Source organism: Phyllobates terribilis, unplaced genomic scaffold, assembly GCF_046119375.1.
Source record: "Phyllobates terribilis strain yellow unplaced genomic scaffold, ASM4611937v1 Scaffold_8__6_contigs__length_399053987, whole genome shotgun sequence".
NCBI lineage: Eukaryota > Metazoa > Chordata > Amphibia > Anura > Dendrobatidae > Phyllobates > Phyllobates terribilis.
The window spans coordinates 94277710-94305417 of record NW_027362768.1 but is presented as its reverse complement, the minus strand read 5'-3'; the positions used below and the strand labels follow the sequence as shown (position 1 = coordinate 94305417).

At 43.7% G+C, this 27708-nt stretch overlaps 1 protein-coding gene across 1 annotated transcript in view; it reads right to left on the bottom strand.

Moving 5' to 3' along the window:
* Positions 1-2006: 2006 nt before the first annotated feature.
* LOC141156774 (calcium-activated chloride channel regulator 3A-1-like) overlaps positions 2007-27708 on the bottom strand; it is an 85546-nt gene continuing 59844 nt past the window's right edge. Inside the window, exons 7-14 of the mRNA XM_073643152.1 lie at positions 18215-18439; positions 17187-17364; positions 15767-15873; positions 15458-15682; positions 13727-13997; positions 8644-8808; positions 8089-8325; positions 2007-3429 (exon numbers count right to left, since the gene is read on the bottom strand). Of these exons, the coding sequence (XP_073499253.1) occupies positions 2873-3429; positions 8089-8325; positions 8644-8808; positions 13727-13997; positions 15458-15682; positions 15767-15873; positions 17187-17364; positions 18215-18439 (1965 nt within the window). The 3' untranslated portion in view covers positions 2007-2872. The remainder of the gene's footprint in view (positions 3430-8088; positions 8326-8643; positions 8809-13726; positions 13998-15457; positions 15683-15766; positions 15874-17186; positions 17365-18214; positions 18440-27708) is intronic.

Genomic DNA, 27708 nt, shown 5'->3' with positions numbered 1-27708 from the left:
AGAAACACCTTCTGAATGCTCAGGCAGCGCAGGTCTGAGCGTATAATAAAAAGGCCATAGTTAGGTCCTTTAGACGAGGGGATCGGGTATTAATTTTAGTGTCCATATGAAGTCAGAGAAAAGGTTGGAGAGGTGAATTACAGGGTATATCAGCCTGGGAAGAGGAAACATGAGCAATTATAACATGTAAATCTGCTCAAAGCATGGAAAGACAGGGAATGTATGGTTGCAGTCGCGACTCCGGTCGTATCGACTGTGGACCCTCCACCACTGGCCCGGGAGGTGGCCGGGAAAGAGGTAAAGATAAGTGATGCTCTATCTAAACAGCAGCGATGGGAGGGTTGGAAATTAGTGCAACAGAATACGGATGTATTCTCAGAATTGCCCAGCCGTACATCTGTAATCCACGATGACATTGTCACTGAGCCTCAGGTAAGGGTGCAAATGAAACCCTACCTTGTACCGGTAAAATTCCTGTTATCAATTTTTCATGTTCTTTGGTGTCCTCTAAAGCCAAATGATAGTAGGCCTTTTGTGGCTCCGCCTTTAAGTATGGCACCAGGACTTCCGCCCACTGCTCTGGCATGAGTTTCCCCCTATCAGTGACCCTTTCAAAAACTGTTAAAAAGGCTTCTATATCGTCACCCGGGGTCATCTTCTGCAAGGCTCTCCTCGCCTTCCGGACAGAGAAATCATCAGGTGACATTGGGGTCGGAGCTGCCGCTGTGTCATGAATTGCCTCTGTCAGTAACTCAATCTGCTGCTGCTGTTGTCAGCTCTGTTGCTGGTGGTGTTGGAGCTGCTTCTGGTGCTGCTGCATCAGCAGCTTACTTGTCTCCTGTTGTGCCAGCTGTTGCTGCTGCAGTTGTTGCTGGAGCTGCTGCAGCTGTTGCAGGTGCTGCTGGTGCTGGCTTTGGACCAGGTGCTTGATCAGCTCCTCCATTTTATCTGACTGCTGTTCCATCCTTACAGCCACCCTCACCCAGGACATGAAGTCTGTCTACAGCCATCACACTTGCTTCTTGGGGATCTTGCCCGCACTTCTAGCAACAACTGAGGTAGATCGGTTCACTCAGCTGCACATAGAGGTAGACACAGGAACACTGTGTTTAAATCTTCCGTGGTTTATTAAGAGTACGCCATAAACCACTGCAACATTAGCAAAACAAACTTGGCCTTCCCGCCCTAACAGTAAAAGCAAAACATAACATATGGCACAGTCCTTGTTGCTACGGGAAACCACCCGCTTCAGGAACAAACAACCCAAGGTTTAGCTTTCCTTCACATGACAATACAGCTCCAGAGCTTGTGAGTCCAGACCCACCCCACAACAAACGCTCTAAAATGCTGGGAATTTATCCTCTGAACTCGTCCCTCTCTACAGGTGTTTTATCACCCTAACACTAAACATGGCTGATTAACCCCACATAAATTTTTTTAGTTTAAATAATATATGACAACATATTATTATTAATCCAATCTTCTTAAGGGTATGTGCACACGGCATCTATCTGCTGTGTTTGCGAACACCTCACCACTAACATTTTTTTAACTGTATATGTAAAGTAGTGAGTAGCTTCGAAATGCAGGCCATCTGAAGAATGAACCTGTAACTTCTTTTAGCCGCTTCACAGTTTTTGAAGCCTTAAAGAAGTTGTCCAGTACTTGGACAACCCCTTCTCATACCCTACACTTGGGCATGATAAAATAAAAAAGCTTATATTCACCTCCCGTGCCGGTGCCATTTCAGTGGTATCAGCACTCCCGGTCCCGGAGCTCTGGTGCGGTGGAATGACACATGAGCCCAGTGCTCAATCAGTGCTGGCATCACTGTCCCCACCTTCATATGAACTGAACAGGACGTGAACGAGCAGCCACAGCTCTGACTTCATCTCATGTTCAATTCGTACGAAGGCGGGGACAGTGATGCCAGCACTAATTGGGCGCCGGGCTCACATTTCATAACAACCGTACGAGAGCCCCAGTAATGGGAGTGCCAACACCGCTGCAACGGCACACGCGCGGAAATATGGTGAGTATAAGCTTTTTTTATTTTATCGAGGCCAAACACTTAGATCAAGAAGTGGTTGTCCTAGTAGTGGACAACTACTTTAAGTGGTTAAAAGAAGCTCAAAAGGCTGAACATATACATAGCAAGTCATTTTGACATTGCAATACATACAGTATATTCATTCTTTTTACTATTTTTAAAGTGCCCTTTCAGGCACTGAGCGAAAATAGACGCCATGTGTACATACCCAAACTTTATGTTTGGGTTTCTTTATGTGCTTTCTATGGTAGTAGTTCTCTTGTAAACTGCAGTAGGTTTTCATCCATAATTACTTTGCGTTTATCGGACAAGGTCTTCTATGTACCAACCAACATATGATGCTGCTGCTACCATAATTCTAGGCAAGACACAATCCAATTCAGATATATTAACATACGTTTTACACTTCAGGGTCAATGGGTATCTGGTTTTTGGATAATGTAATTTTTCCATATAACCTATTTTATATAATGTATGACATCTTATTCATTTTAATCCATTCTTCGAAAGCATTGACTTTATGTTTGGGTTATGTCTTTTTATAGTAGCAGTTCTCTTGAAGACTGCAGTAGGTTTTCCTTCTCAAATACTTTGCATTCATCCAACAAAGTCTTCCATGTACCAACCATGGTATGATTCTGCTGCCACCATGCTTGCAGGAAGACACAACCCAATTCAGAAATAGGGAACCTACTGTACACATGGAGCAATTTTACACTTTATGATGAAGAGGTATTTGTGGTTTGCAGTAATTTAATTGCTCCTTACCTAACCCAAGTCACCTAGTACATGACACTTCGGTCACATATATTAAAGCTTTATTTATACATCTGTTCTTTCCTCTAGAACAATTACAGTTTCTTCCTTAATATTATCTTCAGAAATCACAGAAAATTTATTATCTTGGCCTTTAAGTTTAGTTTGAGTTTCCTCCAATGAGCCGTTCTTTTCTTGTAACTCAATATTATTTGTATGGCTCATTGATTTAATAGAGGTCTGTTTCCTCCAGTGGCACAAGCCAATGCCGAATGTAAGACATAGGGAAAGTACAGATACAGTAATAATAATGACAGTTATTAGATTAGACGTAGTAATAGTTGATGAATAAACAAAGTTTATGTCTTCTTCTGGGAGCGCATGTCTGGTCACATGAACCAGATTTGAGATTTCTGATTGTTGTGATGCTTTATCTGTTGAGCGGATTGCAAAGTAACTGATAGTGCCACTATGAGCAGTCTCGTTGTGAAGTCTGAAGGAGAAGGTTTCTCTGCTGCCGGCAATCTTCGGTTGTAGAGACGACGCGTTGATAAACACAGTCCTGGAAGAGTGTTGTAGTAAGTCTAATGGATCACAGCTCATATGGATGTCATAACTAAATGCTAAAAGAGAAAATAAAACAGGAAGTTATAATACTGATTTATTAAATGCTGGCTACAAGCCAAAAAAAGTTACAGTATGATGTACAGTCTACATGAGGTTTCTTCATATTTTTTTACCCATTGAAGGGGTTTTCCCCTCACCCTGGACAATCACCTGATCGAAGGGACCATGGTGCTCTAGCAGTCCTATAAGTATAAAAAAAAACTGACTGGCACTTCCAAACAGAAAAAGACAAGTGCGAAGAGGTGTAAGCTAAGAGAACCACTGTATATAACTAACAAATTAAAGCTGCACTCTGAAATGCTATAATATGTTATATCTTCAATGTTTACATATTATAGGGTTTCATTGTGCAGCTTTAATTTGTTATTTATATAGAGTGTCTCTCTTAGCTTGCAACTGTTCACACTTGTCTTTTTCTGTTTGGAAGTGCTGGTCAGATTTTTGCTTATTTATTGTACACGCCCTCTTATCGAGCACTACTCCCATCAGCATAAGGTGTTTTTATAGACAGCTTAATCCTACCTGCCTATATAATTGTAGGTTTTTAGCTCAGGAGAGGCATCATTTTAGGGTTAGGGTCCCAACAAAGGGGTATGCCTTGTCGCTGGCTATTGAGCTCACACGAATTGACCAATTTGTGCGCAAAGTACCTTCATTTTTTAACATGGCTAGATGCACCGGAAAAATTCATCATTATTTACACCACAAAAATGGAGTAAATTCAAACATAAATATACTCCATTCCCTGACGAGAGTATATTTCTTATGCTGGTGCACACCAGCTAATGGAGCAATGGTGAGAATGGCCAACCAGGCCAAGCAACACTCCATTCAGATGGTGCTCTGTAGAACCCCATTCTTGGATCAGTGGTGGTTCTATATTTTGGACCACCACTGATCAGCAAGTTCTCATCTATCCTACGAATAGGTGATAATTTCTAAATATGGGAATTACTCTTTAAGAAACAACAATTTTAGGAATTTTATAAATTGCTAGAACTTGTTCTTTTCTTTTCAGCACTGACATGTCTGGAGGCACTCAGATGAAATATCCCATTTTTTCCCTGCCATGCCAGTTCAAAGTCTAGAAAGTTGTAGTGGAATTCTTAGAACTGTCCCCCGGTTTTACTATACTTTTCTCCTTTAATATTAGTACAATATATACTGTAAGTCTGTTCTCTTCTTTTATGATTTCTGGTTACCCTATCCCATTTTAAAACCTGGGGGACATCCAGTTACATGAGCCAAGAATAAATTAAATGTGTGAAGCTGGAGATGAGTGAGTTAAAATCTGCGCTGCCAGTAGTCCAGTAATGAGCAGGAGACGGGAATTAAAGAGATGCGGTTTATTTGTCAACATGTTTCGAAGTGACTTACTTCTTCATCAGGACCAACCACAACAAAAGAATAAATTAATATAGGGGTATATGATAACTAGTGTTGAGTAGTGTTGAGCATTCCGATTCTGAAATATCGGGTATCGACCAATATTCGCGGTATCAGAGTTCCAATACTGAGTTACGATACTTTTAGAATATCGAATACCGGAATCGGAAGTTCCCATAATGCCTGCGCTCTGCAGTGTCTCTAAAGGATGACAAGCTGGATGGCAGCGCTCAGCTTACTGTACTTGTCATTTAGTGTTAAAGGACAATTTAGAACAGAAAGAATAGAGCATCACACATAGATTAGATACATAGAAACATGTCAGTCACATATATAAGAAGTACAGTGATAGTGTTGACTACTGTACTTGTCATTTAGTGTTAAAATAAAGGATTTATTTAAAAAAAAATTGGCGTGGGGTTCCCCGTAATTTTAGTCTCTAGCGGAGGTTAAGCAGACGGCTGGGGCAGATGTTTGAAGCCTGGGAAGGGGGTAATACCCACGGAGCTTCCCAGGCTACTAATATCAGCCCCCAGCTGAATACCTAGCCTTTACTAGCTATTAAAATGGGGGACCCCCAAAAAAATGACGTGGGGTCCCCCCTATTTTAATAGCTAGCAAAGGCTAGGCAGACAGCTGGGGGCTGATATTAATAGCCCAGGAAGGGTGCCATGAATATTGGCCCCCTCCCAGGCTAGAAACACCAGCCGTCAGCCGCCCCAGAAATGGCGCATCCATAGGATGCGCCAATTCTGGCACTTAGCCTCGCTCTTCCCACTGCCCTGTAGCGGTGGCAGTGGGGTAATAGGGCTGGGGTTGATGTCAGCTTATAATGCCAGCTGACATCAAGCCCAGGTTAGTAATGGAGAGACGTCTATAAGACACCCCCATTACTAACCCCATAGTCAAAGTTAAAAAAAAACACAAACACCCAGAATAAAGTCCTTTAATTGAAATAAACACACAATTCTTTATTGTTCTAAATTAAACCATACTTACCATCGCGCCCATTCCAGCTGAAGCCAATGTCTTCTGCAATAAAAGTAAAATAATAAAGCAACATCATCCTTACCTTTCCATGGTTCCCACGACAGCTTCAGCTCTGCTACATTCACATGACAGGCTGGATCGCTGCCGAAAGCTGCCATCCAGCTTGCCATGCCGCAGACACTGAGAAGCGCAGGCATGCTTGTGCTCCTCAGTGTCTCGCTGAGACGGCATAAAGATGAGCCGAGGTCATGTCCAATGAACTCAGCTCACCTCATGCACGTCACTGACAGCGTGGGAAAATTCTCCTGCGCTTGCAGTCAGCGTGAGAGAATTCTCCGGCTGAAACGCTGAGCGCAGGAGAATTTTCTCACGCTGTCAGTGACGTGCATGAGGTGAGCTCAAGTCCAATGAACTCAGCTCACCTCATGCACGTCACTGACAGCGTGGGAGAATTCTCCTGCTCTCAGCGCTTGAGCAGGAGAATTCTCCCACGCTGGGATGGCATTGAGATGAAAGGCTGGATCACAGCTGAGCGCTGCCATCCAGCTTGTCATCCTTCAGAGACACTGCAGAGCGCAAGCATGCCTGCGCTCTGCAGTGTCTATGAAGGGTGGCATGCTGGATGGCAGCGCTCAGCTGCCATCCAGCCTGTCATCTCAATGCCATCCCAGCGTGGGAGAATTCTCCTGCTGAAGCGCTGAGCGCAGGAGAATTTTCCCACGCTGTCAGTGACGTGCATGAGGTGAGCCGAGTTCATTGGACATGACCTCGGCTCATCTGGATGCTGTCACAGCGAGACACTGATGAGCGCAAGCATGCCTGCGCTTCTCAGTGTCTGTGGCGTGGCAAGCTGGATGGCAGCTTTCGGCTGCGATCCAGCCTGTCATGTCAATGTAGCAGAGCTGAAGCTGTCTTGGGAACCATGGAAAGGTAAGGATGAGGTTGCTTTATTATTTTACTTTTATTGCAGGAGATCGTTGGCTTCAGCTGGAATGGGCGTGATGGTAAGTATGGTTTAATTTAGAACATTAAAAAATTGTGTATTTATTTCAATTAAAGGACTTTATTCTGGGTGTTGTGGGGTTTTTTTAACTTTGACTATGGGGTTAGTAATGGGGGTGTCTTATAGACGCCTCTCCATTACTAACCTGGGCTTGATGTCAGCTGGCATTATAAGCTGACATCAACCCCAGCCCTATTACCCCACTGCCACCACTACAGGGCAGTGGGAAGAGCGAGGCCAAGTGACAGAATTGGCGCATCCTATGGATGCGCCATTTCTGGGGCGGCTGACGGCTGTTGTTTCTAGCCTGGGAGGGGGCCAATATTCATGGCACCCTTCCTGGGCTATTAATATCAGCTCCCAGCTGTCTGCCTAGCCTTTGCTAGCTATTAAAATAGGGGGGACCCCACATCATTTTTTTTGCGGTCCCCCATTTTAATAGCTAGTAAAGGCTAGGTATTCAGCTGGGGGCTGATATTAGTAGCCTGGGAAGCTCCGTGGGTATTTCCCCCTTCCCAGGCTTCAAACATCTGCCCCAGCCGTCTGCTTAACCTCCGCTAGAGACTAAAATTACGGGGAACCCCACGCCAATTTTTTTTAAATAAATCCTTTATTTTAACACTAAATGACAAGTACAGTAATCAACACTATCACTGTACTTCTGATATATGTGACTGACATGTTTCTATGTATCTAATCTATGTGTGATGCTCTATTCTTTCTATTCTAAATTGTCGGGTACCGATGCTGAATTGCCGGCCGGCTTTTTTAAAGAGACGGTGCATGAAAACACTATTATTTTTTTTAATAAATCCTTTAACACTAAATGACAAGTACAGTAAGCAACACTGTCACTGTACTTCTTATATATATGTGACTGACATGTCTCTATCTATCTAATCTATGTGTGATGCTCTATTCTTTCTGTTCTAAATTGTCGGGTACCGGTGTATGCCGCTGCTGAATTGCCGGCCGGCTTTTTTAAAGAGACGGTGCATGAAAACACTATTATTTTTTTTAATAAATCCTTTAACACTAAATGACAAGTACAGTAAGCTGAGCGCTACCATCCAGCTTGTCATCCTTCAGAGACACTGCAGAGCGCAGGCATTATGGGAACTTCCGATTCCGGTATTCGATATTCTAAAAGTATCGGAACTCAGTATCGGAACTCCGATACCGCGAATATTGGTCGATACCCGATATTTCAGTATCGGAATGCTCAACACTAATGATAACAATTTCATACAAGTTTGACATATCAAGAAAAATTTACCAGATCCTTGGTCATAGTTGTCTCCTGGTGCCGTCCAAGATAAGACAACATGGTCATTTTCTAGTTTTGCTTCAAGGTCAATTATTTTACACGGAGGAAAAACATCCTTATTCACTGTGTGCTCAAAGACATTAGTCACTTTAAAACTTCCAAGAAAGAGGATTCGGCTGAATGATTCTTCGGAACTTAGCAGTTTACTATTGATTAGGGGTTTAGGAGGATTCATATTGATGGTGCCTGCAACAAACACAAATAATCAAATATAGAACTTTTGGCGGACTATCTAAAATGTTAGGAGGAAAAGTAGAGTATATCTCAATTGAAACATATCAAACTCCAACTTTGACATTTTACAGAACTTTTGTAAAAGAAAAGGTATAACTTGAAATATATATCTCTTGGGGGTGAAATAACTAGCTGTATGCCACAAAAGTAACCAAATAGAAAATAGCCAAAAACAAAACACGTAACTACTTGCAATATGATAATATAGTATGTACTGTTTTTAATTAAATTTCCTTTAGGAAAACAATTTTCATAGTAATGTAAGCTCACCATTTTCAATGTATCCCGGAACATACATAGCCCGGTTCTTCAATACCGGCACCAGTGAGGTAACTTTTGTCCACGTGGCAAGAATTTTTAGTGTGTATCTGCCATTTGTAGGGAACCAAAATACATATCTGGAATATATGCCATCATCCTTGACATTGTCAGCACCTAAATTGCATAGGAGTACAAAAGGTTCATTGGATAACCAATGTGTGGTTAGCACGTACGATTTTCAGGGAATCCAACAACACATTACAGTGTCTATGGCATAGAATCCCTGAAGACGCTGTGTGTCAACGAGAAATCTTTTTGTGCTAGCCAACAATGTCCGTAAACTAGGTTTTCACCCAACTGTGTGTGAATTTAACCTTAATCATGATTTCACTAAAACTTTTTAGTACAGATGAGCGGATTGATTTGCGGGACTCCGGTCCAGCATCCAGGTCAGTGGTACCTGACATCTAGATGGGAAGCCTGCAAATCTCTTACCTTCCAACGTCTCTGATGTGGCTCTGACTATTCATTTATTAGGGCTGACGCAACAGATAACATTGCGCCAGCCCTGACAAATGAAATGTCGCACAGGGGAGACTGAAAAGCAAGAGATTCATGGGTCTCCCGTCTAGCCGCCAGGTACCACTGACCTGGATGCTGGACCAGAGTCCCGCAAATCGATCCACTCATCTATGCTATTTAGAGCACCATAACCCTGCAGCAAAGCCAGTACAATTTGATATATGGATAGTACAATCCAATACATTTGTAATTAAAAGGATTATGGCACCGAAAACAATTGATAGGATAGGTGAAAAATGTATGGATTTTTGGACCTCTGAGAATAGAGGTCTCCTTGCCGCCAAGTGAATGAAGCTGTAGTACATAGCCATGATCCCACCCTATTCACTTCTATGGTTCTATCATTGGTTTGACCACAGCTCCATTCAATTCTATGAGTCTACATGAGACATATTGTCCCACCAACACTCCATAGAGAGTGAATAGACCGGTGGTCACACATACGCACTTCTGCTCCATTCAAATTAGAACAAGGGAGCCCCATTATCAAAATCAGTGGGGGTTCTGGGGATCTAAGAACATCAGTTTAATAATGAAATGTAAATGCCCCCAGCGATGTTCAACAAGAAGGAGAAGGGCATTCCCACCCTGGCTTAGTTTGTTGACTTGTTTGCTTCCATATGTAAGTTCTTACTATTTCTAATGATTATTATATTATTAATATATTTAATAATGTTTTAACTTTTATATGAGACCCGTGGATAGAGGGTAGATCATAATTTTGGACTATGGGATGTAGTCTATTGAAAATTAGACTATTGTCTTCTGTGGCAGTGGCGCCTTACGTGAGGCACAAGGATTTTGTGATGACTATAAAATGTCATCCCCACTAACAGTGATGTGAAAAGTGTAACATCCCTGGCGGCGTGCTGGCATGGCTTACCACCTCCCACCATGCAAGACCGCCATCTTACCTTTCAATCCAGGCTGCACACTTTGCTCCAGTACCTGCTGTGTCTCTTGTCTGATTGCTTAGGGCGGCGGCGCGGCTACTGCCTGATTCTTATAGTTACTGTGTGCGCACTCCTAATGCCTCCCCAGCCTATTGCTGTGAGTCACTGGATACTTAAACCCCCTCCACCCAGTAGGGGGTGCCTGAGCAACGCTTTCATTCAGTGTCTTCTGTGCAACTGAGTTGCCAGGTCCTGTCCTGTATCTTGTCTGTTCCGAAACCCTGGGGGCTGTATACCCAGGCCTGTTGCCTGTATCTGTGACTTCTAGTCTGTGTCTGCCACCCTGGGGGCTGTGTTCCCAGGCTCGTTCCTGTATCTTGTTCCTGGTTCAGTTCCTGTCTGAACAGTGTCCTAGCCCGTTACCTCTTCGTCTCTATTTCCAAACCTTCCCTTTTCCTGCAGTGTCTGAACCTGCACCTAACTCCAACTCGTTGTCTCTGTACTTCTGTTTGTGAGTTTTGTGTCCACTCGCTACTTCATTGTAAGTACCTTGTGTGTATCTGGTTCTGCTTGTCCCGTTTCCCTGCCTCCGTATCTACCTCCTGTGTTCTAACTATCTTCCTGTATTTTCCAGTCTGTTCCATATGAACAAAGACCTGTCCTGTCTGGCTGCAGCTTCTGCTCTGTTCTGCTCTGCTTGTTCACCGCACCTGCGGTTCCGCTCTGCTCTGCTTGTTCACCGCACCTGCGGTTCCGCTCTGCTCTGCTTGCTCACCGCACCTGCGGTTCCACTCTGCTCTGCTTGCTCACCGCACCTGCTGTTCCACTCTGCTTTGCTTGTTCACCGCACCTGCGGTTCCGCTCTGCTCTGCTTGTTCATCGCACCTCTGGTTCCGCTCTGCTTTGCTTGTTCACCGCACCTGCGGTTACGCTCTGCTCTGCTTGTTCACCGCACCTGCGGTTCCGCTCTGCTCTGCTCATTCACCGCACCTGCGGTTCCGCTCTGCTCTGCTTGTTCACCGCACCTGCGGTTTCGCTCTGCTCTGCTTGTTCACCGCACCTGCGGTTCCGCTCTGCTTTGCTTGTTAACCGCACCTGCGGTTCCGCTCTGCTCTGCTAGTTCACCGCATCTGCGGTTCTGCTCTGCTCTGCTAGTTCACCGCACCTGCGGTTTCGCTCTGCTCTGCTTGTTCACCACACCTGCGGTTTTGCTCCTCTCTGCTTGTTCACCGCACCTGCGGTTCTGCTCCGCTCTGCTTGTTCACCGCACCGGCAGTTCTGCTCTGCTTGTTCACCGCACCGGCGGTTTCGCTCTGCACTGCTTGTTCACCACATTGGCGGTTTCGCTCTGCTCTGCTTGTTCACCGCATCTGCAGTTTCGCTCTGCTCTGCTTTCCACTGCACCTGCGGTTTCGCTCTGCTCTGCCCCGCTTGTCCTCTGCGCCTGCGGTTCTGCTCTGCTAGTCCACCGCACCTGCGGCTCCGTTCCTGTGTCCCAGTCTGTACTGGTCCCTATCCTGTCTGCGTTCCTACCTGCCAGCACCCGCCTGTCTGCATGCCAGCCGTACCTGCCAGTGCCCACCTGTCTGCATGCCAGCCGTGCCTGCCAGTGCCCACCTGACTGCATACCAGCCGTGCCTGCCAATACCCACGTGTCTTCATACCAGCCGTGCCTGCCAGTACCCACCTGTCTGTATGCCAGCCTAACCTGCCTGTTCCTGCACTCCCCGGTGTGGGTCAACAGCTGTGACCGGGGTCTGACCTGGAGTAGCACTTGGTCCCTCTGCTCGGTTCCTCCCTGGTTCACGGAGTCGACTGAGCCGCCGTGTGACCTTGGTCGGACTGAGTTGATACTTAGTTATGCCCCTCCAGGCACTCCTCGGTTCATGGTCCAGTGGGATCACTAATCAAGCTCACGCCAGTCAGTCCGGGCGCGAGCGTAACAAAAAGTGTTTGCCCCCTTCCTGATTTCTTATTCTTTTGCATGTTTGTCACACGTAAATGTTTCAGACCAATAAAAAAATAAAATATTAGACAAAGGTAACACAAATAAACACAAAATACAGTTTTTAAATGAAGGTCTTTATTATTAAAGGGAAAAGAAATCCAAACTTACAGGGCCCTGTGTGAAAAAGTGATTCCCCCCCATTAAAACATAAATTAACTGTGGTTTATCAAATCTTTGGGAAGCGGAGTTCAATTTCCCTATCCGCACACAGGCCTGATTACTGCCACACCTGTTCTCAATCAAGAAATCACTTAAATAGGACCTGCCTGACAAACTGAAGTAGACCAAAAGATCCTCAAAAGCTAGACATCATGCTGCAATCCAAAGAAATTCAGGAACAAATGAGAAACAAATTAATTGAGATCTATCAGTCTGGAAAAGAGCTATTTCTAAAGTTTTGGGACTCCAGCGAACCACAATGAGAGCCATTATCCACAAATGGTGAAAACGTGGAACAGTGTTGAACCTTCCCAGGAGTGACCGGCCAACTAAAATTACCTCAAGAATGCAGCACGACTCATCCAAGAGGTCACAAAAGGCCCAGCATTAACATCCAAAGACCTGCAGGCTTCACTTACCTCAGTTAAGGTCAGTGTTCATGACTTCACCATAAGAAAGACTGGGCAAAAATGGCCTGCATGGCAGAGTTCCAAGATGAAAACCACTGCTGAGCAAAAAGAACATAAAGGCTTGTCTCAGTTTTGCCAGAAAACATCTTGATAATTGCCAAGACATTTGGGAGAATACTCTGTGAACTGAGTAGACAAAAGTTTAACTTTTTGGAAGGTATATGTCTCATTACATCTGGCGTAGAAGTAACACAGCATTTCAGAAAAGGGACATCCTATCAACAGTAAAATGTGGTGGTAGTGTGATGGTCTGGGGCTTTTTTGATGCTTCAGGACCTGGAAGACTTGTTGTGGTAAATGGAACCATGAATTCTGCTGTCTACAAATAAATCCTGAAGAAGAATGTCTGGCCATCTGTTTGTGACCTCAAGCTGAAGCGCACTTGGATTATGCAGCAGGACAATGATCCAAAACACACCAGCAAGTTCACCTCTGAATAGCTTAAGAAAAACAAAATTAAGACTTTGGAGTGGCCTAGTCAAAGTCCTGACCTTAATCCGATTGTGATGGTGTGGCATGACCAAAAAAAGGCGGTTCGTGCTCTGAAACCCTTCAATGTGGCTGAATTACAACAATTCTGCAAAAATGAGTGGCCTAAAATTCCTCCAGAGCGTTGTAAAAGACTCATTGCCAGTTATCACAAATGCTTGATTGCAGTTGTTGCTGCTAAGGGTGGCCCAACCAGTTATTAGTTTTAGGGGCAATCACTTTTTCACACAGGGCCCTGTAGGTTTGGATTTCTTTTTCCCGTAATAATAAAGACCTTCATTTAAAAATTGCATTTTGTGCTTACTTGTGTTATCTTTGTCTAATATTTAAGTTTTATGATTTGAAACATTTAAGTGTGGCAAACATGTAAAAGAATAAGAAATCAGGAAGGGGACAAACACTTTTTCAAACCACTGTATAGTTATGGCACAGTAAACATCAAATACCCTAGAAGTTAAAATGTATGTAAATGTGATGCTTTACCTGCTTACCTGCACCATTATCATTAAGTATCAGAATGACAGGATCTCCAAATTCTGGTTCAATGACAGCCGTCACATTAGCTCCACGTACTGCTGCATGTCCTTGCTTAAGTTCTGCAAAGACCGTTACCGGCTGTGGAGAAGTGATCCTTTCATCAATCCTTTCACTGGTGATAGTCACAGGAGGTATTGTATGTGATGAGGGTCTTGAGATCACTAAAATCCCAAGAAACTGGCTGATGTTTAATAAATTTGTTATTGAATATGTCCAAGAGCCAACCTAATTGAAAAAAAAAAGTATTGCAGAAAGACCAAGACCAATAAAAAAAGTCACGTAACCTATCTTGTGGTGAGCCTTAAGGAGTGATATGTTTGTAATAGCTAAAGATTTTATATTTTCACATGACTGTGATAGGTGACCGTACACACACATTAGCTATTTTGACTAATCTAAACAATAATAATCACAGAGAAAAAAAGCAAAATGTTTGTATATGACCACACCAGGACCTATTAATTCCCATCCCATTACTTGAAACACCACCAGGACCAGATCCAAATTTGTAGAGGCCCTTGGCAGAGGTTACCTCCCAGAAATTAATGCCATGTAATGAGTGAATAAGCTAAATTAGCCATACAGATATTAGTCCTATTAGATAATTGCCAGCAGATCCTGATGTGCCACATTTGCTATTGATAGCAGCAAGGCTCGGTATGTTGGGTTTTAACAAGAACAAGCCTTTCTTGAACCAGGAAACAAGTAAGGCCAATTGAATATTGTACTTCTTATCACTTTCTCACTATGACAATAAACATATATGCTTTATCTCCAGATTTCTTCTTGTTAAAGGCTTTGTCCAACAGGAAAACATTTTTTATACATGGATTGACTAAAAATAATAAAAAGGAGACATGCTCACCTTCCACCTTAAAGAGGTTGTCTGCTACTTTAACATTGATGACCTATCCTTAGGATAGGTCATCAATGTCTGATCGGTCGGTGTCCGATACCCGGCACCCCCGCCGATCAGCTGTTCTCGGTGTTGGCGGCTGCCGCCAACCGGACATGCTCCATTGCAGAGCTGTTCAGTCTTCTGATAGTGGCTGCCTGGGTACTGCACATCCACCTCCTATTCAATTCAGCCTACTGCCTACTACAGGCCCAAAATAGATAAAACACAAGTAAAAATAGGTCAATGCATTACATTCATACAAACATCTCCAGAAAGGGTGCCAACAGCTCTTCTACTCCATTACAGGATCACAGATATCAAGATATAATTTTATGAAACTTTCTATGACCTGTATGTCCATATAGAAGGTTGATCCTACTAAAAGATGTCGCAAACTTTCATGTCTTGCTGCTGGGCTGGGCTGGGCGGACTGGAGGCAACTGGTTGGTAGAGCCCCTAAGTAGTGGAGGCATCTAAGCAGTATCACCTTTTGCCATTTCTATGATTTGGCTCTGACTACGATTATCATGATCACCTGATATTTCTAAGGACGTCATTCCTTCTTGAACACACATGAAAAAAAAGGAAGTACAGTCATAAATAACAAAAGGAGTAATCGATTTATACTAAAACAGAAGAATTTGGTTGGAGGGAGGTGTAATGTATATCTTAGCATTATAACATTTGTATTAAATTCATTTAAAAAAGGACTTAATTTACAAATTAAAACTAAAACCAAAGCAGATTATCAATATTTTTAAAATTACATTTTCTTATTTGCTTATACCTGCGAAGTTCCTGGAACTTTTAGATAAGACACTTTAGATGTTAAGTCATGGTCAAAGTTTTCATTGGTATAATTATATCCTGAAGGATCTTGGATCAAAATATTAGGAGGATAGGTAGCCTGCCAGGTAATAATGAACGTTGTGTCATTTCCCACAGTCTTGTCCATAATGACAGAACCAGATAATCGACTTTCGGCCTGAATAAGTCTCTGGACACTAATTACCTACAACCAGAGACATGTAATCGTCATTAGAATAAAAAACGGTATTGATAATAGGACAGATATGATGCGTCTGTGGAGCCTCACCTTTATTAATAGATCTGCTGTGTCTCGGTGTATAGGGAATATTTCTGTAAAAGCTCCAATCAAATTGTCTGAATCATAACCATGAGACGTAAAGAACGCTTTTCCTCCTTAAATTTAACATACCCAGAAAAAAATCAGTGTTTCATAGGACACGTTCTTCATAGATATAGTAGACTTTAAACCATTGTGTTATCATGTCTACTAATAAAAGTAGTATTTTTTAAAAAAAAATACTACTAATCTTTAACAAATATCTGTAAAAAAATAAATTAATAAAGGTTCATGGGTCATACCAGCTGGGACAACCTCTGACCATTTGTCATATAAGCACATCATAGAGGATCTTGAGACCCTTCTGCACAAGTCAACTCTCACTCTACTGAACACAGAGGTACCATGTATTGCATGTCATTTAATTCTATATTTAAAGAACTTCTCCCCTTTTGGGCATGTGGATGTCCCAAAAGGGCTCCTACCATAACCAGAGTATTTTATGGTCACCTGTCAATTTAACTGCCCTTGCAGTAGCCACCCACATCTTCCCATGGTCATAACACCTAATTGCTAAGGATGCTACAGCAAATTAACCCACCAGATCAGTTGATCACCAGAGCTGATGCATTCTAAAGTAGGTTGTCCAGTTAGTACAGGCCCATTAAAGGGAATGAGTCATCAGAAAATTTCCTGTTTAAATCAGGTTTACGTTTTAAATATATTAATTCAACATTTTGCTATTTTTTTCCATATCACAATCCATATTAAGAATAAAAGTTATAAATCTTGCAATTTTTGCACTGGACGAGTGGAGCTAATTTCGACTAACTTCTTGTTTCAGTAAACAACACATGTACATTAGCAGCAACACACTGACTTAGACCCTATCTGTTGTATTAAAGCATTTAATGAGCGTGTGCAAAGGTCATTGTGAAGGGAGCAGGGTCAGCTGTGACATTGCTTATTGTGATTGGTGGATCCTGTGTTACCAGTTGTTTATAGATGTGTTACTTGTCATTGTAATCCTACCTCTGATGATAAGGAAACTGCTGTAAACTCTTCCTGAAAGAACAGGAAGTATGAGTCTAAAATAATCCCAAAGAAAATCGCAAGTTAGCTATTTTTTTATCAATACAGATCGCAATAGAAAAAAAATGCCACATTTAAAAAAAAATAAAAGTAGAATAAAAACCTGATTTAAAAGATAGGTGATTCGCCTGGTGAGGACAGATGATTGTTAGTGCAGTTTACATGAGTGTTGAAAAAGCCATACAATTTGAAATTGGTCTTTGGCTATGTATAAAAATGTCATAAAATGTTATTGTGTATGTTATAGAAGAAATCTTTTGAAAATTAATGTCATGATTTTATTTCATTTTCTCGTTTATATTAGAAATCTTCTACAAAAAGGTATCTACAAACACACCTGTACTTTCTGCTAAGGTTTCTAGTTCAGGGTCAGCGCCGTGTCCTATGGCAATGGTGTGAATAACGGAGCCACTCCCTGAAACCTTTGGTAAACATGTACGTAAATTTGTGTCCCTTCCACTGACCGCCAAGATGACTTCAGAGCCTTCCGAAATTCCATCAAGACCTTTGATCACCTGTAAAAAAAACCTGCAGAATATTAGTTAAGGTCTCTTTTCGTATTCGTTTACTGAATGTAGATTTTTGCTGTTTTTGCTTTACGTCTCCAGACATGTTTATGAATACTCTTTATTGTACGTATTATAGCTTTTATGATTTAAAAAATAAAACAATTACGTTACTCGCTTATATAGCGGCATCATATTCCACAACGCTTTACAGACATCATCATCACTGTCCCCATTGGGGCTCACAATCTAGATTCCCTATCAGTATGTCTTTAGAATGCGGGAGGAAACCGGAGAACCCGGAGGAAACCCACACAAACACAGGGAGAACATACAAACTCCTTGAAAAAATGTTTTAAAAAATGGTGCTATTACCGACCACATGCTAGTTGACAGGTAAAGATGAGCATAATGATATGATGCAAATTGAATTTGTGTCTGAACCTGAGGAATTCAAATAATATGTGATTCCCTTTGTGCGAATAGCAGATTTTATCAGCTAGAGAAAGGTCACAGCAACTGGGCCAGGCAGGCTTTCCTATAATGCAGTGCAGCTATCATATCACATGGTATAACATAGCCAGGAGGGACTATGATAGCCTGTATAAAAACAGAAGTAGGAAATGCAGCAGCTATTTTGTGGTGAATCTACATAGTGAGAGGACGTCAGAGTCCACAGTTTAGCCATTGAGATAAGAAGAGTAGGCCAAAAACACTGAAGAAACTTTCGATTCATGGTGAATAGATTTCCTGCAGATCGAATTTCGTGGCAAAATTTGGCTAGTGAATTTAAATTTCAACTCTATTAACCAGAGTTCTGCTGTTTTTTTCAAATGCAGACTTGCATTCAGATATTTACCTGTAAGCCTGCTGAGATTCCTTCACAGATAGACATACCCCCACTAAACATATCAGGAAGACTTGAAGTAAGATTCCATCGTACATCATCATTGACAATCTGGCGTAAGGGACTTATTACTTCTGTTGTTTCGTTAAATGTGACGATGCCAACATAAGAGCCAGACTCAACCAATTGCTGAATAAAGATGGCTGCTGCTTGTCGTAGTCGATGGAATTGTGTTCCCTATAACATAGAACAGTGAAACAAAAACCCCCCAAAAAAACATTGTTTAAATATACAAGTCACATTATTCATTTACTGATTTCCATAACTCTATGGAAAGTTAGACCCTGAGCCACCAAAATATCACCCAAAAAAAGGAAATAAAGCAAGCTTTTACATAAAAAGTCAGATAGAGATGCTGGAAAATGGTTAATCAGCTTCTATGATCAGGAGGACAAGATTTTTTTTTCAGTTTAATCCAGTGTCCCATGCATGGTTGATATATTTTGTGCCTGCTCCGTAGGGCCGCTAGGTCCAAAAACAATAAAATATCCAAGAATTCTGAGGCACCAAAGGATAATCCTTAAAAAGTTAGATCTTAATTTCATAGCATTAAAAAAAATCACAATAGGAAGACAAGGCAAAATTTCGGCCATGTATGGCCTTTCTCAAGCCTCAAAATACAGCTCAGTGAAAAGAAAATGGCGTCACAGAATACCCTGGCAGTAGGCGTCGTTGCATGATAGTTAGTCATGTGATACCGCATCATAGACCTACACACCTACATGACCGCATCGTCACCTGACCAAGCACATCCTGATGGTCAGTGGTCACGTGACTACGCACCATAGGTCACGTTACCTGTCCATTACTTGAGACAACACTGAGACAGGGCAGATCTCATACAATCCAATGACATGATCGGCAATAGACCACTCCCCTGAATGTCAGGTAGTATAATGCCTTGCACAAAACCATAAGGGAAAGCGACTGTCAAAAAGTCCAGAAAGTGATCAAACTATCAAAGTTTATTAAATAGTAATACAGGACAAGGGAAACAGGGGTATACACATGTGAAGGATTGAAAACATAAAAAGGGGCGCGCAGGGAAGGAGCAGTACCGGATATGGCAAACATCTCACATGCCATCAGATATGTAATGCTATTATATGGCAGTGTAAACCACGCATGTCTCCAAGTGGAGAGAGGTGTCAAACGTACATATACATATATATATATATATATATATATATATATATATATATATATATATGTGGCACCCCATGGGTCTGGTTGCTACAGTAATAGAAATATTATGTCTGAGAGCAAGTGGGAGGTTTCTCTGGTCAGGAGCCCTAAGCATGCAACACCGCCCGCCCAGACCTGGGAGGGGAGGAATCTGCCATTATAAACTGGGTCTGGGGCGGGATTAGGTCAGTTAGAGCTGGAGAGGGAAAGCAAGAACTAGGAGCTCTGTAGGAGCAGGAGCGAGTGCCAGAGGCTGGAAGCTAGAAAGCTCGCCTTGGCTGAAGACACTAAACCCGGACACGGAGTTCGAGGCTGTGGGGACATCCAGGTCCAGCAGCAGAATCCAACCGGCAGGGGATTCCATGTCCTCTGGCCATAGAAGCCCGCAGGCGCGGTCACAAGCAAGGGACCAGCACCGCCATCGTGAAGCGGAGGCTAACGGAAGGCCCCAAGTCACCGGCCATACGGGTGAGCACCACACAGTAGACTCAGGGACGTGGGCTACTTCCACCCGCATAGAGCAAGGTAGCCAGGAAAGAGTACAGATAGTCGGGGAGGCCTACAACTCCACCTGGCCAGGGGAGATCCTACTTGCTTACAGACTGACCAGGCCCCTACTGCTAACCAGTACTCCCAGGAGGGTCTGCATTATACTATCAGTAAAGACCCTGAACTGCACCACACGTCTCTGTGTTTCATCGCCGCACTAGCACCATCAGTATTGGGACGCTCACACCATCACTCCCATCATCCACACTAGCTGCCCTGAGGCAATACTTCTCCCGTGGGGAGTCATCCCATACTTGGCTGCGCATACAACATCAGCCTCAGCGGTCTGCAGCGCAGCGGCGGTCCCCACTCACCGCAATCCACGGGTGGCATAGTCGGACATTTGTCACATTACTAAGACTGCCACTGGTTTGACCGCCCTGGGCACGGACCGAATCACAGCCACGGAGGACTACAACCCCCAGCGATCCGGCTCCGGGTATCCCCTAGACAGCACAGGCCCAGGGGGCGCGTCATATATATATATAGCATATGATAATACAGAGGTATATAGAAAAATATGCATTACCAAATAGAGACAACCACATGCACGGGAGCTCCAGTCCACAAGCGCACCGGCACTGGATCGCAGCTGATTCTTTCTTTCAGGTAAAACATTGCTTAAAAACAGACCTGGAAATGTTTTACCTCACAGAAACAATCAGCTGTGATCCTGTGCTGTCCTGTCTGTATACTCTTTTGTTTCCTCTCCTGCCCAGGAGCTGTGGTATGATCAGACCATGTTCCTGTACGGTCAGACACAGCCTTAACACAGTACACAGTAGGGGCACATTTAGGCTATGTGCCCACGATGCAGAAATGCTGCATATCTTTTACGCTTCTCCCTGGCAGGAAAAACGCATGCAGTTTTTACATGCGTTTTTCCCGCCAGGTAGAAGCGTTTGTCAAGCGTTTTTGCATGCATTTCTGCATGCGGGTTATCAAGCGCTTTTCCAAGCGATTTTAGCATCACTTGGAAAAGTGCTTGACAACTTGTTCACACTATATAAATCCATGCAAACAGCATGGATTTATAGTAGTGTGACCAAGTTAGTTAAAAAAAAAGAATAAGAATGGTAAAAAAAAAAAAAAGATTATACTCACCTTCCGATGTCCTCCCGATGTTATCTCCGCCACGTCCAGTCTCTTGCACTGCGGTGACGTCATTGAGTCATGTGACAGGTCACATGACTCAGTGACGTCATGGCAGGTCCTTCACAACAGCGCGAGCAGTGCAGGAGACCGGACGGAGCGGACAAAACACCGGGAGGACATCAGAAGGTGAGTATAATCTTTATTTTTTATTTTAAATTCTTTTTTTACAGTTTCTATGGTAGCCAGATCTGGATGAGAGTCTCTTCTCCTACAGACCTGGGTACCATCCGCACATTGAAAGGTGTGATATCCGCTTGTGCACATGTAGTGATGCGGATGTCACGCGGTCCAATGCAAGTCAATGGCGGCGATTACGCTGCGTGTCCGCAAAATTAATGGACATGCTGCGGATTTTTGAGCGGAAAAATCTGCAGCATGGTTATTGACATTGCGGCTTGTCATTAGGGACCATGGGGGACGGATTACCATAAATTCCGCAGCATAAATGCTTGGAAAATGCTTTGTGGGCACACAGCCTTATAAGATTATCTCAGCACAGAAACATTTTTTTTTAACATGTCCAATTGTGTAACTTATTTTTATTCCAAGATCTATTAATTAAAATGTACCTTGTGGGAAAGCCCCTTTTATGAACAACTTGGCACGCTTGGGACACAATGACAAGTTTATCTATACCAATATGCAGATTTGTTTGAAAAGTACACTGCTCAAAAAAATAAAGGGAACACTCAAATAACACATCCTAGATCTGAATGAATATTCTCATTGAATACTTTGTTCTGTACAAAGTTGAATGTGCTAACTAGAGATGAGCGTTGTTCTACTCGAACTGTTCGCCAATCTCAAATTCGAGCTGTTTTGGGCGGTGTTCGAGCCGTTCGGCGAACACGAACAATTTGAGAAAAATTCGGCTGTTCGAGGTTATGTTCGATAACTGTTCGTGCACCAAAATCATAACTGGATTTTTTCTCAGTAATGATGAAAATTAATGTTAATACGCAGTTTGAGTGTACAGCGGGGTGGGGGGAGGGGCAGGGGATGGATCTCTGCAGGAACAATGAAGATCTCCATTTTTTTTTCTCTTTCCCGCATTTGCAGTGGGGAGGTGCAATCTGTCAGCCTATCAGCAGCGCACACACGGAGCGAAGTGCTTTTTTTCACACAAGCAAGGGCATGTGTGATTGGCAGTGTATGTCACATGTCCTTGCCCTATAAGACCAAGCCATTTTCCCCGTCGCCACCATTTTCTCACTGCTGCAGCTGCGTGTTAGACGACACCGCTGTTGCTGTGTGCGCTATACCTTGTTAATTTCAAGCCAATTTTCGCACAAATATACAGATAGCTTGGGAGTAGGGAATAGTTGTGATTGCAGTCCTTTTAAGGACTAGGTTACAGCATTTCCTACGACTTTTATCAGGCAGGTCTGTGCTCTTAAATAGATAGATTGTGGGAGTAAAGACTAATTGTAATTGGAGTCCTTTTCAGGACTAGGTTACATGAGTTCCTATCAGTTTTTGCCAGGCAGGTCAGTGCCAGTGCTGTGCAAGTTTTTTTCACAGCATTTGGCTGAATCTAGCAAAGCTAATCCTTTTTGGCCTATTGCAGAGTGTGTTAGTCAGTGGAGTAGCCTATCTGTGTTGCAAGATATAACACCTGTGTATAGAATACCAATTTTTTTACTGCACCTAGTGAAGTAAAATCTTTTGGGCATAGCATCATTCTATTAGTCCATCTATACTGACCTCCATCAGGTTGCAAATTGAATATAATTTTGTTCTGCATCTAGCTCTGAAAAAATATTTGGGCTTCTAGCAGTGTGTGGGACTTGGTCTATTAGTCCATCTATACTGACCTCCATCAGGTTGCAAATTAAAAATAATTTTTTTCTGCATCTAGCTCTGAAAAAATATTTGGGCTTCTAGCAGTGTGTGGGACTTGGTCTATTAGTCCATCTACACTGACCTCCATCAGGTTGCAAATTAAAAATATTTTTTTTCTTCATTTAGCTCTGAAAAAATATTTGGGCTTCTAGCGGTGTGTGGGACTTGTTCTATTAGTCCTTCTATACTGACCTCCAGCAGGTTGCAAATTGAATAGAATTTTTTTCTGCATCTAGCTCTGAAAAAATAGTTGGGCTTCTAGCGGTGTGTGGGACTTGGTCTATTAGTCCATCTATACTGACCTCCATCAGGTTGCAAATTAAAAATAATTTTTTTCTGCATCTAGCTCTGAAAAAATATTTGGGCTTCTAGCAGTGTGTGGGACTTGGTCTATTAGTCCATCTATACTGACCTCCATCAGGTTGCAAATTAAAAATAATTTTTTTCTGCATCTAGCTCTGAAAAAATATTTGGGCTTCTAGCGGTGTGTGGGACTTGGTCTATTAGTCCATCTATACTGACCTCCATCAGGTTGCAAATTAAAAATAATTTTTTTCTGCATCTAGCTCTGAAAAAATATTTGGGCTTCTAGCAGTGTGTGGGACTTGGTCTATTAGTCCATCTATACTAACCTCCATCAGGTTGCAAATTAAAAATAATTTTTTTCTGCATCTAGCTCTGAAAAAATATTTGGGCTTCTAGCGGTGTGTGGGACTTGGTCTATTAGTCCATCTATACTGACCTCCATCAGGTTGCAAATTAAAAATAATTTTTTTCTGCATCTAGCTCTGAAAAAATATTTGGGCTTCTAGCAGTGTGTGGGACTTGGTCTATTAGTCCATCTATACTGACCTCCATCAGGTTGCAAATTAAAAATAATTTTTTTCTTCATTTAGCTCTGAAAAAATATTTGGGCTTCTAGCAGTGTGTGGGACTTGTTCTATTAGTCCTTCTATACTGACCTCCAGCAGGTTGCAAATTGAATATAATTTTTTTCTGCATCTAGCTCTGAAAAAATAGTTGGGCTTCTAGCGGTGTGTGGGACTTGGTCTATTAGTCCATCTATACTGACCTCCATCAGGCTGCAAATTAAAAATAATTTTTTTCTGCATCTAGCTCTGAAAAAATATTTGGGCTTCTAGCAGTGTGTGGGACTTGGTCTATTAGTCCATCTATACTGACCTCCATCAGGTTGCAAATTCAAAATAATTTTTTTCTGCATCTAACCCAGCCAATAGTTTTGGCCTAATACCACAGTTTGGCCACTCAGCTCTGCTCGGTTACCATCCATTGTTTTTTTGTGCAAACAACTCCAGAGTTGTGAATTAGTTAACCACCAAAATGAGTGGAAAAAGGCCTGCTGCTGGTGGAAAGGGGAATAGGCGTGTTGGGAAGGGGAAAAAAGGTTGTGTCCGTGGGGTAGGTGTTAAAGCAACAGTAACATCTGCAGAAGAAAGACCATCTTCCAGCCAAACTAAAATGTCTACTTCTTTTAGCGGACAATGTGATAAGATCCCTTTCTTACGGCCACGCCAATCGCTACAAATTCCAGATGAGGCACAAAAACAGCAGGTGCTTCAACGGATATCAAGTGCTCCTTTAAGTGGGCTCTCCTCCACATCAACTTCAACATCACAAATACTCCAGTCCTCAAAGGTGTCACCCAAATCGCACTTGCTTCCTCACAGCTCCCAAATCTCCAGCTTCCCGTCTGAGTATGAGGTAGAACAGATGGTTGAGTCTGCAGAGCTGTTTACTCATACTATAGCCTGGGAATCAGAGGTCGACTCCAGCGCTTCTGTGAATCCAGACGAGGAAATGATCTGCACTGATGCCCAGAATCTTTATGAGTCGGATCCAGGACCAGACTCAGAAGGTTCTGACCATAATGTAGACCCTCATTCCCAAACTGTAACTCCTGTTGGTGGAGACAATGAGGAAGACGATGATAAGACTCAAATACCTGATTGGAGCGACAACTTTAGTTTTTTGTCAGGGCAGGAACAGGTTGGCTCTGAAGACGACGGGTGTGATAACGCACAGGGTGATGATGATGAGGTCGGAGATCCCACTTACTGTCAACCCACAGTCAGCCAAGAGATGAGGTCAGCAGAGGAGGTGGAGGAAGATGCTAGTGACGACGAGGTCAGGTTGCGCCTTCCTGGACAGAGACGTAGTACTGGAAGCACGTCAACAACTGCATCCTCAAACACAACTCTGCCTCTCACCACAAGTCGTGGTGGCTCTTCAGGTCGCATGGGTGCTAAGCCTTGCATAGCCTGGGCATTTTTTCAGATCGATAAAGATGACCCAACTCGTGTTATCTGTAACATTTGTCAGCAAAAGCTAAGTAGAGGCCAAAAAATACATAGTTTGAGTACTTCATGCATAAACCGGCACATGGACATGAAGCATAAGTTGCAGTGGGAAGCTCAGTGTGCTACAATGCGGCCTAGCCGGCCGGGCCAATCACCGTCTGCCATATCTTGTGCATCCGCGGCCTCTTCATCCTCTGTGACTGGGGGGACAGCAGTCACACCTGTTTTGGGGCGCAGACCTGCCACCTCTTTACCCGCAACAGCCAGCGTGATTGGCAGGTCATCATTTTCTTTGGAGGTGGTAACACCAGCTGGTGTTGAGCGCTGTCCGACATCGATAGCACCACCTTTGGATCAAGGCAACCTAACATGTCCGCCTGCATCTTCCTCACAGACCGGCAGTTTGCCGGGGACACCCTTATCAACCCCGTCTAAGCACAATAGCCAGCCCTCGGTCCCTCAGATGTGGACAAGTAAAAGACCATTTCCTCCTAGCCATGAGAAAGCTAAGAGGTTGAATTTCACCATCTGCAAGCTCTTGGCTACAGAAATGCTGCCTTTCCGCCTGGTGGACACAGAGGATTTTCGAGACCTTATGTCCGTCGCAGTGCCCCAGTACCAGATGCCCAGTCGGCACTACTTCTCAAAGAAAGGTGTGCCTGCGCTCCACCAGCATGTCGCACACAACATCACCGCTTCTTTGAGAAACTCTGTGTGTGACAGGGTGCATTTCACCACAGACACTTGGACGAGTAGGCATGGACAGGGGCGTTACATGTCGCTGACTGGGCACTGGGTAACTATGGTGACAGCAGGACAAGGGGCTGCTGTCCAAGTCTTGCCGTCCCCACGAGTTGTGCGTCAATCCTCTTTATGTTAAAGTTCCTCCACTGCTTCTGCCTCCTCAACCTCCTCTCGGTCTTCCACCTGCACCAAAAGCCTGTCTGGTCATGCCACAAGCTTTCTAACTGCGCAGAAGGGATCCTGCACACCTCCTTACTATGCTGGCAGTAGGGCTCAACGTCATCAGGCAGTTTTTACATTGAAATGTCTGGGAAATGTGAGTCACACAGCTGAGGAGTTGTGGTCAGCTCTGGAGAACCAATTTCATGAATGGTTGTCTCCACTGGACCTGAAACCAGGGAAGGCCGTGTGCGACAATGCTGCAAACCTGGGTGCGGCCCTTCGCCGGGGCAATGTCACACACGTGCCTTGTATGGCTCACGTGTTGAACCTGGTTGTCCAGCAATTTTTAGCCCACTATCCCAGACTAGATGGCCTTCTGCAGAGGGCACGGTCGCTGTGTGCTCACTTCCGCCGTTCGCATCCCGCAGCTCAGCGACTTACATCTCTACAGAAGTCGTTGGGCCTGCCACTTCACCGGCTAAAATGCGATGTGCCTACCCGGTGGAATTCAACTCTGCACATGTTGCAGCGACTGTGGCAGCACCGACAAGCCCTGGTGCAATACGTTCTGACGTATAGCCTGGGCCAACGAGATTCAGAGGTGGGGCAAATCACGCTGGAGGAGTGGTCTCAGATCAGGGACCTATGCACCCTTCTGCACAGTTTTGAAATGGCGACGAAGATGTTTAGTGCTGACGATGCCATTATCAGCATGACTATTCCGGTGATTTACATGCTGGAGCACATGTTAAACAGAATTCGGAGTCAGGTGGTGGCGCAAGAGGAGGTGGAGGAAGTAGAGGAGGAGGAGTTGTATGCAGAAGGGCTAACATCTGCAAGGTCCAGACGGGCGGCAGCACCAAGGCGGCAGGCATGTGAGGGTGGGGGAGATGGTTTTACCAGGGCGCATGGTAGCAGCCAAACTAGTGAGGAAGGTGCAGGAGCCCAGGAAGAAGTGGAGGACGAACTGATGGAAGACTCATCAGATGAGGGAGACCTTGATCACATTTCTGTTGTGCGAGGTTGGGGGGAGAGGACAGAGGAAGGAAGCATGATTGTTACCTCGCCACCAACACAACAGGGACTTGGTGCTCCTGGATGCGCAACACACATGAGTGCCTTCTTGCTGCACTACCTGCAACATGACCCTCGAATTGTGAGAATTAGAAATAATCCTGACTACTGGGTTGCCACACTGTTAGATCCCCGGTACAAAAGTAAATTTGCAGAAATTATTCCTGCCATAGAAAGGGATGCACGCATGCAGGAGTATCAGCAGAGACTGTTGCAGAATCTTACATGTGCTTTTCCACAAAATACCAGTGGTGCACGTAGTGAATCTCACAGTTCCAACTTGCCAACCGTGGGACCGTCAAGTGTTCAGCACTCAAACCGTAACAGAACCACAGTATCTGCTGGTAACATCAATTTTGCGGAATCATTTCACCACTTTTTTAGCCCATCCTTTGCAAGGCCACAGGAGACAAGAAG